This window comes from Pithys albifrons, chromosome 6 (assembly GCF_047495875.1).
Source record: "Pithys albifrons albifrons isolate INPA30051 chromosome 6, PitAlb_v1, whole genome shotgun sequence".
Classification (NCBI taxonomy): Eukaryota; Metazoa; Chordata; class Aves; order Passeriformes; family Thamnophilidae; genus Pithys; species Pithys albifrons.
This window is the reverse complement of record NC_092463.1, coordinates 3,629,678-3,643,597: the sequence shown is the minus strand read 5'-3', so window position 1 is coordinate 3,643,597 and position 13,920 is coordinate 3,629,678. Positions and strand designations below refer to the sequence as shown.

Genomic DNA, 13,920 nt, shown 5'->3' with positions numbered 1-13,920 from the left:
GTCTTGCTTAAAATCTTTCCTGCAGTGGGAAATCCCTACCTGTTGTGGCCCAAGGATTGTTCCCTGGGATGTTCCCCTCATTATTAAATATGAGACAGTTGTACCCACACTGGGAGCCAGAGGGCAGGACCAAAAGAACAGGAGCATTCCTTTGGAGGGGACAACTGGTTGGCTCCAGGGCTGGGGCTGCCTCTCCATCACCCTTTGGAATAGGTGGACATGGAAAAGGAACTGTTGAGAAGACACTGTGGGGTTCTCCAGCACCTGCGGGGGCACTGCTGGGATCACCACAGCTCCTAAGACTGGCCACCAGCTCCTGGCTGTGCTCCCAGCTCCCAGGAAAAGGGAAGCCCCACACCTCTGGGCTGGACAGGGCTCAGGTGTGGTGCAATCTGGGTGCACAGGCTGGGAAAGCCTTTAGTATCTGAATAGATTCATCCAACAGCTCCTGGCAGCATGAAAAGGTTTTTTTTCCTCTTGATTTTAGGACTTTATTAAGCCCCTTTCCAGTGGGACCCGCAGACTGTCCCTAACCACGTGGCTGCCACGGACTTTCCTTGGAGCCTTTTCAGCCTCTCCAGCTCCAGTTTTCCATCCCAGGGCTTTTTGCCTTTTCCTTTCCCTTTTCATTCTCTGTCAGTGCAACAAACCTGCACTGTGAGACCCAGACAGACCTGCAAAGACAAACTGTTTATGGAAGGAAATGGCATTTCTCTGGGATTTAGGAATGCTTGTCTGAGCTCTGTTGGGAGGCCAATTCCCAGTGAGGGCAGGGACATGATGCCAGAGGGCTGTGGATGTGGGTGCTTTCCTGGGCAGGGAAACCCAGGTGGGGCTGAATGCCATGGCAAGTATTTCCCTCCTGGGGTGGCCCTGCCCAGGATGCTCAGCAGCATCCTGAATAAAAGGAGCTTGAGGACATGGTTTGGAGGCTCAGCATTTGGGGATCTCACTGGGAACCTCTTCCTGGCAGGAGCAGTGGATGAAGCCTTCAAACAACATAAAGCCCTGTGTTTCCAAGTTCTGCTCCTTGTGGGGGACATGACTCCTTGGTTCTTCTGGAAGGACAGCCAACAGGGTCCAGGACACCCAGGAGGTGGAGGGACAGGGACATGAGTGCAGGAATGGTCAGGGTGATGATTCAGAGCCTGGACTGGCTGAGAAGAGCCTGCAGAGCAGGGCTTGGGCAGCCTGGAGAAGTGGAGGGTGAGAAAATATGAAAAAACAGGGGCAGAAGACACAGTCCTGTCCTCAGCACCTCCTATGGCCAAGTCTGTGCTCCGAGTGTCCCTCCCAGGTCTCAGATGTACAGGTTTTAAGCCCAGAATGAACCCAACCTTATAATCCCACCCCCAATGTCTCCATGCACATGTTGAGGCTCCCCCTGTGTGCCCCCACAGCCTCCGAGCTGCTCCAGCCCCAATCCCTGCCACTTTCAAAGGAAAATCCTGCCTGTAAACAGCTCCCGGGGCGTGGGCATCCCAAAGGGACAGTGAGGCAGCTGTGTGGGGAATGCCAGGGATTTGGAAGGCCCACCACGGGTTTATATAAAGATACAAACACCCCCTGTGGAACTGCACAGCTCCTCCCTCTCACCCACATTTAATCCCGTTTTTTGTTAAAGGGTCTGCCAAGGAGAGGATAAATAAGGAGGCACCACACCCCAGTGTTACAAAACCTTGTATTAATCATCTCCCTTCACTTTCAATATACCGTGGATATGAAATATAGCCATGGTTCCAAGTTACATGGGAGGAAATGAGTAATAAATACATCGGAGCAAGTGGAAATCACGAGGGTGTTTCACTGGGAACAACATTGGAAAACTGTACACTTGCAAAGACCGGCATCTCCAAACATTAGTATTTCTTTATATCCGGAAGCTTTTACATGTAACAAACATGCTATTGCCATATATGACCAAAAAAAAAAGAAATTAAAATTTAAAAAATAGGCATTGCTCGGCAACATTAACTAGGCAAAAATAGTTCTTTGTGCACTAACTTTGTACAGAAAAAACAGGACAAAAGGCATGCATGGACAAGGAAAGGCTGCCCGGGAACGGCATGCAACAGAAGAGAGGTCAAAGCTCTTTAAAGTCAGCTTACAATAGGCATAAATACATCAGGGTTATATATATTAATAAGGGAGGAAGTATTCTGTTTAACATTATTAACATTCCTGTTTTTTTATGTAGTTTTCTTTTTTTCTTCCTATTCCTCCCAGAGGAATACACATTCACCTTTAAGTAAAGATAAAGGAATACAAAAAATAAAACTCACTTTGCAAACTCTGATGACTCGTATAAAATCAACTTTAGTGTTATCGTCGCTGTGTGCAAATTATAGACGTCTGCGGGACCCACTTTCCATCAGGCACATTCCAAAAGCCAACCCTGACATGGAGAAAGGTGACAACAGAAATTGCTTCCCCAAGTGCTGACCCACCCCCAGCTCTGCTTGCTGGCACAGTTTGGGATTTTCCAGCTGGATGCTGGCCGGGTTCCACCTCCCTCCCCAGCTCCTCCAAGGGTTTTAAGGAGGGGAGCACGTAGAGGTAAAGCCCAGCTCGAGCCCAGGGCGTGTCCCTGGGGAGGGGACACACCTGGCAGGGACAGGGACAGGGCTGTGTCCCCGCGGGAGCAGCTGCCGGAGCCAAGGCCACTTGGTGCTGAGCCGGGGCCGGCTCAGGGACAGCACCAGGAAAGGTCCCCGGCGGGGCTGGGGCTGGGGCTGGGCTGGGACAGCAGCGGGGCCGGGGGCCAGTCCCGCCCCACTCCTCGTGGGGATGGGGCAGGTGCAGTGGGGTGAGCAGGGGATACAAAAAAGAAAGGCACTGCCGCTTTATTACTGAATATTTGACTTCACAGCCTCACTCATGCAACTGTTGGGGTTTTTTTGTTTGTTTTCCTTTTTTTTCTTTTTTTTTCTTTTTTCTTTCTAGAAATAATTTTTCTTTTCCCTTTAAGCTTCTTTCCCTGGAACTTTCCAAATGCAACTGAAGCCACTTTTTTCTGTTGTTTTTACTTAAAAAACCAAAACAAGAAACAGCAAACACAACTAAGTCGTCATTAACCTCTACACTGTCAATGGAAAATAAGTTTTCTTTTTTTTTTAACAACAAACAGAAAAAACAACTGAATTATTTGGTGGTTGTTAATAACAGACATTATCACAGTTCCCAGCCATAGCAAGTTAATAGGTAATATATCCAAAATAATCTCTCTGAACAGCCAGAAAACCTCCATGTGCACAGTCAGCGAAGGAATAAATAGAATTTCAGCTCTGTAAATACACTGGAGCCTCCCTGGGGGAGGTTCCTGCCATGGCAGTTCCGTGCACATCACACACTGGGGGTGCTCGGGGGTCACCCGGATCCCCAGAACCGACCCCCCCCTTCGCCTCCACCTCCTCTCACCTCTTCCCAACCTCCCTGGCTTTCGGGTTTTCCCTTCTCCACCCTCCCCAACACCCCCCTCAGCCTCCTGCCTGCTGGGAAAGCAGGACACCAAGGAACAGCAAACATAAAGACATTGCATTTGGCACTTGGGTTTTTGTTTTGCTTTTTTTTTTTAAAGAGAACAACTTAAAACTGCTGCATGGCAGAAGGATTCACACATCTCCCAGCCCTGCTGATGCTCCCTCTGGCTCCCCCTTGGCCCCAGCCCTGCTCCTGCTGATCCCAGCACAGGATGCTGCCCCTCAGTCCTAACTGGAGAATATTGCTGCAATGCATCACCTCCCTTTATTTGCTAATTTTACCTTTATTATTATTCTATCAGAGGGCTCAGAGCAGCATGAGGATCAGCAGGAGAAAGGCTGCAGGTCTGAGCAGCACCAAGTCAGATTTACCTCTTTAACACCAAATTTACCTCCCATTATGAAAAGCAGCAGCAGGTGAGGAGCAGCCCAGCCACTGCCACCCACATCTCCTGCAGTGCATGTGATTCATGCAAAGGAAATGGGGCTGTGAAGCTGCATTTTGGTGCCCTTTAGGGCTTGGGTTTTATCTGGGGGCTCCTTCATCCCTCCTGGCCACTCCAGGGCTGGAAAAGCCTGTTATGGCTGGATTTTGGCAGGCTGGGCCAGATGTGTGAAGCCAGGATGCAGCAGCTTCCTGGGACCTGTACAGGCAAGGCAAGAGACACAGAACCTCTCCCAGCATCCCTCCCCTTCACTGACATCCCTTGGGACGCTCCGCTGGGCGAGATGCTCCCACTCCATCCTGCATCCCAATCCATGCCAGGGCACAGGGATGGGCACCTGCCGACCCTCTGCTGCCCTGAGCACAATGCTGCCTCCACACTGTGGGTCTCTTGGCTAAACTGAAAATAAATTCGGGGGTTATTTTATTATTTCTGTTTCCATCTGGGCTTGCTGGGCCAGTCCATGAACGCAGGGAAACTCAGGAGACGGGACCGCTGGTCCCAAGGCCCCTGGCAGGGCAGGTAAATCCTCCCCGAAGGGGTTTTGGTCACACACCCCTGCGTGATGTTCTGTACTCCTTGGTATCCTCATCCAGGACCAGGGTTTGCCCACGGTGCTCTGGTGGCCCCTCCATTGTCAGCACTCTCCTCAGTGTCTCCCCAACCTCCCCATGCTGCTCCATCATTGCCGCTGAGTTTCCACCACCTCATTTTTTTTTTTGCCGCCCACCTCCCCCAGCATGGATGTAATAAATGACAACACAAATTCCAAGTCTAATGATATGTTCACAAGGACAATCTACACATTCACAAAATTAAAACAGAGGAGAGAGAGAGAGAAGGAGAGGAGAAAGGATGCAAGCTATCGCTGAGGCTCCCTGCAAGCCCCAACCTCGCCGCTGGACCCGCAGCAGTTGTTGTCCCGGCCAGCGTCCCCGTCGTGACGCCTTCTAGATTGTGGAGGTTCTGTCGACACCATCTGCAAGGAAGGGAGAGTTAGGAACAGATCCAGTGAGGTCCCTCCCTGAGCTGGGGATTTAGGGCATGGACCCCCAGAGCACACCCAACCCAATCCCCCCACAGGTGAGGTGACATGACATCATGGGGCCACCCCCCTCCCCAAATCTCCCCAAGGAGTGTGGAAGGGTTTTGGGGTGTCACCACTTTGCTGATCCCTCCATATCACCAACTGTCCCCACCCTGAAGCAACCCCCTGAGCTGGTGTCCCACTGCCATTCCAGGCCTGCCATGACCCCTTTTCCAGGAGCAGAGGGGAGTTCTGGGCAGCCCAGACTTGCCACAAGGTGGATGAGAGTCTGAAACCCTCCTACAGTGGGACAAGTTCCTGTAACCCTGGTCAGGAGTTGTGGGGACAGGGATGGAGCCAGTCCTGGGGGCTGCCTTGCCCTCCAGCTCACCCAGCCCTGCAAAGGCCACACTGCAGAGGTTGCGAAATTTTCCTCTGTAAGGACCAAGGAAGGAGAAAAAGCTCCAGGAGTTGTGTCCCCAGAGCCTGTTCCCAGCATCCCATGATAGCAGGGATGCACCCAGTCACAGCCCAGTTCCAGGAGTGAGGGATCCACAACCCACCCCAAAGCCTCACAGCTGATCCTGGTACTGCCCTCTTCCCACCCTCTGGGGGCAGAAATGAGCACCCAACAGCACCTCCAACCCTTCAGCCCCAACCACCCCCTGTCCCCCATCCCAAACCCCCATCCCTGGGAGGGAGAGCGCCGTGGGGCAGCTCCCAGGGTGGCTCTGGAGCAGAGCACTCCCTGTTCCACCACCCAGGGCACCATGGCCACCTCCTCCTCGAGACTAAAAACAAACAGGTTTGTTACGCCTTTTTTTTTTCTCCCCCGAAAGGTTTATTTTTTTAAGAGCTATTTATAGCACAACCAGTTTGGAGAGGCTCGGGGAATGCGACCTGGAAAAAATAACTCAGAGGAACAGCACCCTGCAGAGGAACAAGACAGCTAAGCCTCGCCTGGGAACACGCTGGAGGAACACTGGGTGACAGAAGTGTCCTTGTTTTCCCAGCCAGGTTGCTGCCAGGGCCCTGCTGCCTCTCTCAGTCCTTGTTCTCATGTCCCTCTCCCCGGGAAGGGCTGTTGTATCTGCAGGGAGACTGGTGGCACTCGTCCTCTCCCAGGGCTCCGAGTTGCTCTCATCCTCCCCGAGGGCTCCCGGCCTCAACCATCCGATGCAGTCCAGGATTCCAGGAGCCAGACCTGAGCTGGTTGTGTGACTTATCCAGGTCTGGGCCATGCCATGGCCTTGCTCATCCTGTCTCATCCGGGGGGGTCATCCCTCGTGCCTGGGGTCCGGCGTGGCACAGGGCACCGGGAGCTTCTGGAGCTGGTGCTTTGTGCTGCACTGGGCTCTCTCTCCATCGTGCTGCTGCTGCTGCCTTTTCCATCTTTCCTGCTTGTTTTACCCCCGGGTCCTCCTCCCTCCCTGTGCCCACCAGCGCCCGGCAGGGTTTCAGCCCCCTGCCGTGGGGCTCCCACCCCCCCCAGCCAAACCAGGGATCCAGTGGCAGAAAGGAAAACACTCCAAAGCCTGTGACCCATCCGAGCGCACCGGGTGGCAGGGGCTTTATCGAGAGCTAACGAGAGTAGCGAGCTAACACTAATTATCATTAGCAAGCTGACGAGTGGCTAATTAGCACAGACTCCACTAGTGCCGGTGCGATTCCTGTGTTGGGCTTTACCCCCTGCCCCGGCACCTCGCCGAGGGAAGCCAATATTCCCATCTGAGCGCCCTCGGGAGCATTCCCTGGAGCATCCCTGCATCCAGCCCCGCTGCCACCCTGCCCCCTCACAGCCACAGCCTGTCCCAGCTTTTGGGGGGCGCGGGGCAGGGGCAGGTGCTGGGGGGCTCAGCGGAGGCGGCGTGGACGTGCTGGAAGAGCCCGAGGAGGAGGGAGTGCTCACCGCTGAGTGCGTGCTCCGTCATGCTCAGGCACAGGGACTCCAGCCTGTTGTTGATGTCAGGTTCAGTCACCGGCACCTGGAATTCTGCAGGGAGAAAGGGAACAGGAGGCTTTGGTCAGGGACCTGCCTGCCTGCTCTGTGGGGAAATAACCCACAAAATGTCCCAGGAGGGTCTGACTGGACTCTGGCAGCACTTTGATTCCTGGTGCAACAAGAGATGTTTGCAAAAATAGTCACCGCTCCCTTGTTGTCCCAAGGGATAAATTTGGGGAGCCCCAGTGGCCCTGCAGAAGGAGATGGGAATTCAGGAGGGGTTCAGGAGCTGGTTACAGATGTTGGGGGGATCTGGGGTGAGAGTGGGACCCTCGCCCAGGGAGGGGCAGCCCTGGGCACCTCTCCAGGCAGGATGCTGTCTGTGCAGGCAGGGTTAGTGCTTGGACATGGGATGGCAGCACAGACCAGCTGTCTGGCTGCTTTGTGGCCAGCCTGGCTCCCAGGCTTGGCTCCCACTCAGTTGTTCACGTCCCTGGGAGTGGTGAGCACAAAAAGAGGGGGATACACATGAACTCTGCTGTGCTGCAACACCCCATCCTAAACTAGACAGCAGCCAACCTTCCTAACCCTGCACCAAAATCTGCAAATCCTGCTTGTGCTACTGCTGGACAGCACATCCTGCTTTCCACTGGCTCACAGAGACATGGAATGGGATCCAGGAGGGTTGACGTCCTCCCAAAGCCTGGCAAAAAGGGGTTTGTGGGCCCAGGACTGAATTATTGCTTATTTTCCTCGCAACTCATCTGCGTGTTTGGCTCCCCAGTCCTCCTATGCCCTCATCCACCACAGGCTGACACGCAAGAGAAACCCATTTATTCTCCTCCAGTGCCTGAGAAATGTGCCCTTGTCCTGGTTAACCAATCCTGCTGTTCCTGCTGCAGGGAACATTTGCTGCCCCAATGCTGCAGTTAAACATGGATGGTGTGTGAGGCAATGGGAGCTGCTGGCCCAAACCAGGAGCCCATGGATGAGGGTGGGTTTGCTGGGGGGATGGAACTCCCTGTCCTGTGGTGCAAACTGTTATTGTGTGTTGGTAGGAAAAGGCACACTCAAAGGCTAATGAAGGGATACACAAAGAGGCTTCCTCAGGGGCAGGATGCTCCAGGTTCAGGGTCCAAGGTCAGCAGGATCCTCCCTGACTCAGAGGATGCTCCTATACACAGGAGCATTTGGGCAGTGTTTGGGAAGGAAGCACTGACACAGCACCATTTCCCTTCACACGCACTGTGGAAAGAATTTCCCTTGAGTGCACAAAGGCAGTCCCTCCACACCAGGGCTCCGTGTCCATCCATGAGGAAAAAGTGATGGATGAGCTGCTGCCTTCCTGCCTCACATGAACCCTTCAGAAGCAAGGCAGGTGAAGCAACAGCACCATGCTTATATATAGAGTCAAGATGGTATATATATAGGGTCAAAAACCCCTCCAGCAATGTCTCTTGTTCAGTAAACCCAAGAATTCAAAGATATCTCAGTGAGAACACATCATGCTGGCACAGGCCATGTGCCTGCAGTGAGGCTCACCAGCAAAGCTCCCCTTGTCTCACTGGGCTGAGGATAAGTGAAAAAGCAAGATGTGGTGCCTACCTGGCTGCTGAAACATCAGCATGGTCTGCGGGGAGGTGTGGACGGGCAGCGAGCGCGTCCTCTGCACCGAGCTGTGGCTCCGGCTGGGCATGCTGTTGCTGCCCCCGGGGTTGGCAAACCAGAGGTTCTGTGGGGAGCAAACAGAGAGTGGGGGATGTAAAACAAAGTCCTCTGTGCCATGGATTTATATCCCTTTCAGGCTCATAGAAGCATACAAGGGGTTGGAAGGAATCTTAAGGAAGGGATCTTAAGTCAGCAATAGGACAAGGGGGCACGGGCTCAAGCTCTGTCAGGGGAAATTGAAGTTGGAGATCAGAAAAAAATTCCTTGCAGAGGGAGTGCTCAGGCATTGGAATGGGCTGCCCAGAGAGGGGGTGGATTCCCCATCCCTGGAGGTTTTTAAGGTGAGATTGGCCGTGGCCCTGAGTGCCATGATCTGGTAAAGGGACTGGAGTTGGCCCAAGGGTTGGACTTGATGACCTCGGAGGTCTTTTCCAACCCAATCGATTCTATGATTCTATAAAAAAAAAAGCTCGTGGGAAAGGGCAGGAAGGGCTGGAGATGCCACCGAGGCCGACCCACCTGTCTGCCCTGCTTGAGGATGGCGGGGCTGGCGGCTGGGCTGCGCTGGGGGGTGCCCAGCAGCCCCGTGGGGCCCAGCAGCCCCAGCCGCGCCGTGGGCAGGTTGCGGGACGGGATCTGGAACTGGCGCGGGTTCCTCCGGCCCAGCCCCGCCCCTGCGGATCCGGCCGTCGGGAGCGAGTTCGACTGGCCAAAGCCTCGGCTGTGAGAGAGAAAGCACCAGGGTGAGACACTGACACCTGGGAGGGGACACAGCGGGAGGACAGTGCTGTAGTGAGGGGTCCCAACCCTCCCATCTCGCTGAGGATGGTCCTTCCATCCGGCACGGGCAGTGGGAAGGAGAAGACTGGATGTGCAGCATCCTTTCTTCCTCCCGTGTGCCAGGCACCCTCCTGCCCTCCTCACACTCACATCTGCTTTCTTTAAAGTTTATTCTACTCCTGCAAAAGGGGTCTGATCTTAAATACAAAAAAATAACTCAAGTAATGCCCTGGGCTCCTCTTGATTTCTTTGAGATCTCTTGTGTGTGGACTCTCTAGAGTCTAATAAAAGTTCAGTTTATGCTGTTGGGTTTTCTTTGTTGGAAATGGTCAAAGGGTTGGACCTTTTCCCCTTCCAGCAGATTCATTTTGACACATGGGCCTCTGAGCTTTCTCAAGCTCTATGAAATTTTGTGAGAACAACCCAACAAATCCAAGATTTACTAGGGAGGATGAGCAAGAGGTACTTTCCTTCAGAGGTGGGACTGGCTCTGCATCCACTCCCATTTTCACACGATAATCCCTTATCCAGCTCCCTGTAGCCAGAGCAAAACCATCCAGACCTAAGACCACAAAGCCCAAACATCCTGAAATACATATCTGAGAACACCCAACCATCTTTAAATCCTGGAGGGAAGGGTCGCACACACCAGCATCCCTCTCCAGGTGGTTTCTACATTTAAAACCCAAGGAATGGCACAAAAATAACCAGATATTCCTTGGGAACACATACAGGTCCCCTCACCAGGCAGTGTCACTTTGGTGTCCCTGCCCATTCAGCTGGGCAGCAAACAGGCCCATCAAACACCTTTGCTCTTGTCTGTTCCACTTCTGATCCTGCCACCAACACTGAAACCACTTGTTTTAATCCATTCCAAGTATTTCATGGCACCAGGGACCACTCTGGTTCTGTGCTCCTTCCCTCTCAACCCCCCTCATCCCAGCAGTCCCACTGCTCCCAGTTATCTCCAAAACACCTTCTTACTTGAGAATAGAGCACTTCCACCAGAGTGCCACAAACCAGATTTTGCAGAATGACACAAAGGGCTGATGTTGGTGCTAAAACTGATCTAAAAATATCTGTTCTTGCCACACCCCAACACTTTCCAGGATCACCTGAAATCCAGCTCCACCTTGGAAGTGAGCAAACAGTGTTTCCAACACAGCCCTGCCCAGCTCCTAACATCATCCCCCTGGCTCTGCACACTCCAAAGGCTGCAAGCCTTTTCTTTACCACTTAACAGCTTTTTGGGAAACTCCAGTGCTGATGCCATCAACAAAGGGCAGCAGAAGCTGAGCCCAGTGTTGGGGATGTGCTGCACAGCTGGGAAGTACCAGGTTTGGAGCCAGGGAGACTTAGTGGGATCAGTGGGGAAGGCACCGACCACACACAGAAAGGAAACCCCATTCCCTTCCCAGGGAATCCATCAGAATTCATCCTTTCCTTCTGGGAGACATTGGTCCCACTTGGAATGCTCTTGCTCTGGCCACTGCATCCATCCTTCCCCTCCCAAAATCCCACATACCTCCTCTGCTGCCGATAGCCTGACAGCTCCAGGAGGGATTTCCGAGGGAAAGACCGAAAGAGTTTCTGAACCTGCTGTTTCCATGACAGCAGTCGCTTCTTCTGGATCTCTGTAAACGCCTGACCCCCCAAAAGAGAGAGAAAAATAGGAATTGTATGAGTATTTTTCTGGACAAAGGGAGCAGGGATGTGTATGTGGGTGTGTGGGTGAGGAAGAGCAGCAGGGCAAGCCATCAGCAAGTCAGGAGGACTTGGGAAACCCTGGGCTGTCTCAGGGATTTACTCATCTCTGGTGGAGAAGATGCTCTGGCAGCATTCCCTGTGTCCCAGAGTGACAGCCCAGCTCTGCCCTGAGGATGCCAACTCCTTTTGGCAGAGCAGGGGTTTGATGGTGAGTCCCAATGGGTGGTGAAATTTGTCACTTGGACATCACTTTAGGAATGTTGCCAGGGTGGGAAAAGCTGGGATTTGGAAAGCTGAACTGCCCTGTGGCATCCTGCATCCCATTCTCCTTCTCAGGGCTGGGCAGAGCTTGGCTCTGATCCTGCCATCAGGAGTCTCTGCAGGAGATGACCTGGGATGAGCCCTGTCACCCATAGGGGCTCCCTGCAAAGGTCACGCTGGCAGGGGACAGACCTGATCCCAGAGCTCCAAGGTGCCAGCAGAGTGGAGTGGAAGTCTCTGGAGGACAATCAGGAGGCTAATTATTGCCTGATTTGGTTGCTCCAAACCACTCTCAGGAGATGCTCTCTCCTGGCATAGATTACGCCGGAGCCAATGCAGAGGGTGGCCCTGGGACACGGGCTGGTGGGAAAAGTGCAGGCACTCTGGGAAAAGCTCCATGTCCTCCTGGCTTTGCTCTCCAGCCCCAGGCCTTGGCTCCCACCACCTCTGCTCCCTGGCTGTGCATCCTTCCTCCAATCCCTGCCATAGGAGCAGGCGATGGAAGCAGTTTGTTCTTCCAGTGTGGGAGGAAACGCTGCAGGACACCAGGGACACCAGCCATGCCTCTCTGCCACCAGACAGGAGCGTGCTGGAGTCCTGTGGCACAGCCTGAGCCAACCCCAGGCCAAGGCAGATCTGCCAGGAGCAGAAACAGATGTAAAATCCCTGTTGCAAAATCCCAAGACCACGTGTTGCAAAACAGGAGGAGGCAACGTCAAGGGATCGCCGGCTCTGTCTGATGGGAACTGCCTGCACGTTCATCCCAGGATTCTTCCTTTCATCCAGCTGCTGGTGGGGCTGTCACAAGCCAGATGAATTTCCCAGCTCCAGGTCTTGGCAATTAAGTGTGCGTGGGGGGAAGCAACATTTCCATGCACCACGTTGGAGCTACCGCCCCCTCCAGCCCTGTTCTGTCAGAATTACTATTAATACCCCCCAAAAATATTTGTGTTAGAAACCGAAAGGTTTATATAAACAGACACTTGGGAAACAGTTTCTAAGTAATGGGAGCAACAGTTTTAGATGGTCTGTCAGGACTCACCTCGTGGATTAGACATTTGTCTATGAGCTGTAAATAGGAACTTATATTCTCTTCATCGGGTCGGGAAACTAAAAGTTGTGTGCAGACTGGAAAAGAGAGAGAAGAGAAGGGGAGTGAGGATGGGGACACAGAGATGGGATCCAAGGGAGTCCAACAAATGCTCTGGACATCCTGTTTCCCTTGTAACCATGGGCAGGTTTTCTCAACAGTGAGAAAAAACGCCCTTCCCCAATTCCTGCCATGCCAGCCTATATTTAGGACCAGATTTTGTTCTCTGTTATGAAGGTGTAAATCCAGAGTAACACGACTGGAGGCCCCAAAATTAGACCTGAGCAACTCAGGGGCACAGGATTATTCCCTATTCCTAGGCAAGAGAGCTCCTGCTCCTGTGGCCAAAGTCTGCCCCTGCTGCAAATGGAGTCCTGTCTTTCCTGGAGGATTTTACCCTCTTGGAGCTACTGCCATAAAAGCAAAGTGGGAATGAGTTCATAGATGAATGAGTTTCTCCTGTCATAAGCCCTAGGCAGGGATGCCTTGCAGTCCAGGAGGACACCTTGTCCTGGCAGGGCTTGTGCCACACTTTGGCATTTGTCATGGAAATAAAATGGGGTCAGAGCACCGTGTTTGGCTGTGCCTGCTGGGAATCAGCTGGGGACAAACTCTGCACCAGATTTCTATATAGAAAACAGCTCTTTTTTTTGCAAAAAAGAATGGAAATAGGGATAAGGCTGATATTTCTCTGTGGCATCCCAAAGAGTTTCTTTCTCATCCTGTCCTCCTGAGGATGAGACTCCCCTCTGCTCTTCCCCAGGGAGATCTTCCTTCACTCAGCCAGCACTGACACCTCAAGTGCCACCAACAGGGGTTAAGGCATGTCCAAGCTCACATAGATTTGCTCCAAGAGCCCTGTAAAAGCACAGAAGGTCAGTCCCCACCTCACATTGCTCCTGTCACATTCCAGTGTGCTGTCCCTGATGCAAATCCATGCAACCCACACCAGGCATGGAATAGCAATGGAGTGTTCTTGAGGTCCTGCATCTAAACTGGGGCTTGGACCCACTGACCCACTCAAGATGGCTCATGTCCAGTCCATGCACCATTGCTACTTCCCCAGAAACAGAGCAAATCCAAGGGATGGTGCTAAAAACACCTCTGGAGCAGTGAGATTACCCCAGGACTCTGAATAGGAAGGGAGAGGATCCCTCCTGCCCCTGATAAGGGGAAAGGATCATATCTGCCCTTGATCTGGGTGAGGGAAAGGATACCATCCACCCTTCTCCTGGGGCATGGAAGGGATGCTACTGAGGCAGAGAGAGGATGCTATCCACCTTGGACCTGGGGCAAGGAGAGGACACTCCACTTTGGACCCAGGGCTGGGAAAGGATGCTCTCCACCCCTCACCTGAGGCTGGGAAAGGATGCTCTCCACCTCTCACCTGGGCTGGGAAAGGATGCTCTCCACCCCTCACCTGGGGGTGGGAAAGGATGCTCTCCACCCCTCACCTGGGGCTGGGAAAGGATGCTCTCCATCCCTTACCTGGGGTGGGAAAGGATGCTCTCCATCCCTCA

The 13,920-nt window shown here is 53.1% G+C and overlaps 1 protein-coding gene across 4 annotated transcripts in view; it reads right to left on the bottom strand.

Moving 5' to 3' along the window:
• Positions 1-1,667: 1,667 nt before the first annotated feature.
• SAMD4A (sterile alpha motif domain containing 4A) overlaps positions 1,668-13,920 on the bottom strand; it is a 107,473-nt gene continuing 95,220 nt past the window's right edge. For 2 of the 4 annotated variants that reach the window (XM_071557242.1, XM_071557245.1), the window contains 6 exons: positions 12,353-12,438; positions 10,868-10,986; positions 9,082-9,283; positions 8,500-8,626; positions 6,862-6,945; positions 1,668-4,904 (listed from right to left, as the gene is read on the bottom strand). In XM_071557242.1, coding sequence (XP_071413343.1) covers positions 4,876-4,904; positions 6,862-6,945; positions 8,500-8,626; positions 9,082-9,283; positions 10,868-10,986; positions 12,353-12,438 — 647 coding nt within the window. In that variant the 3' untranslated portion in view covers positions 1,668-4,875. Of the gene's footprint in view, positions 4,905-5,631; positions 6,946-8,499; positions 8,627-9,081; positions 9,284-10,867; positions 10,987-12,352; positions 12,439-13,920 lie in introns of those variants that run through there. The other 2 variants (XM_071557244.1, XM_071557241.1) reach the window with 2 other exon arrangements.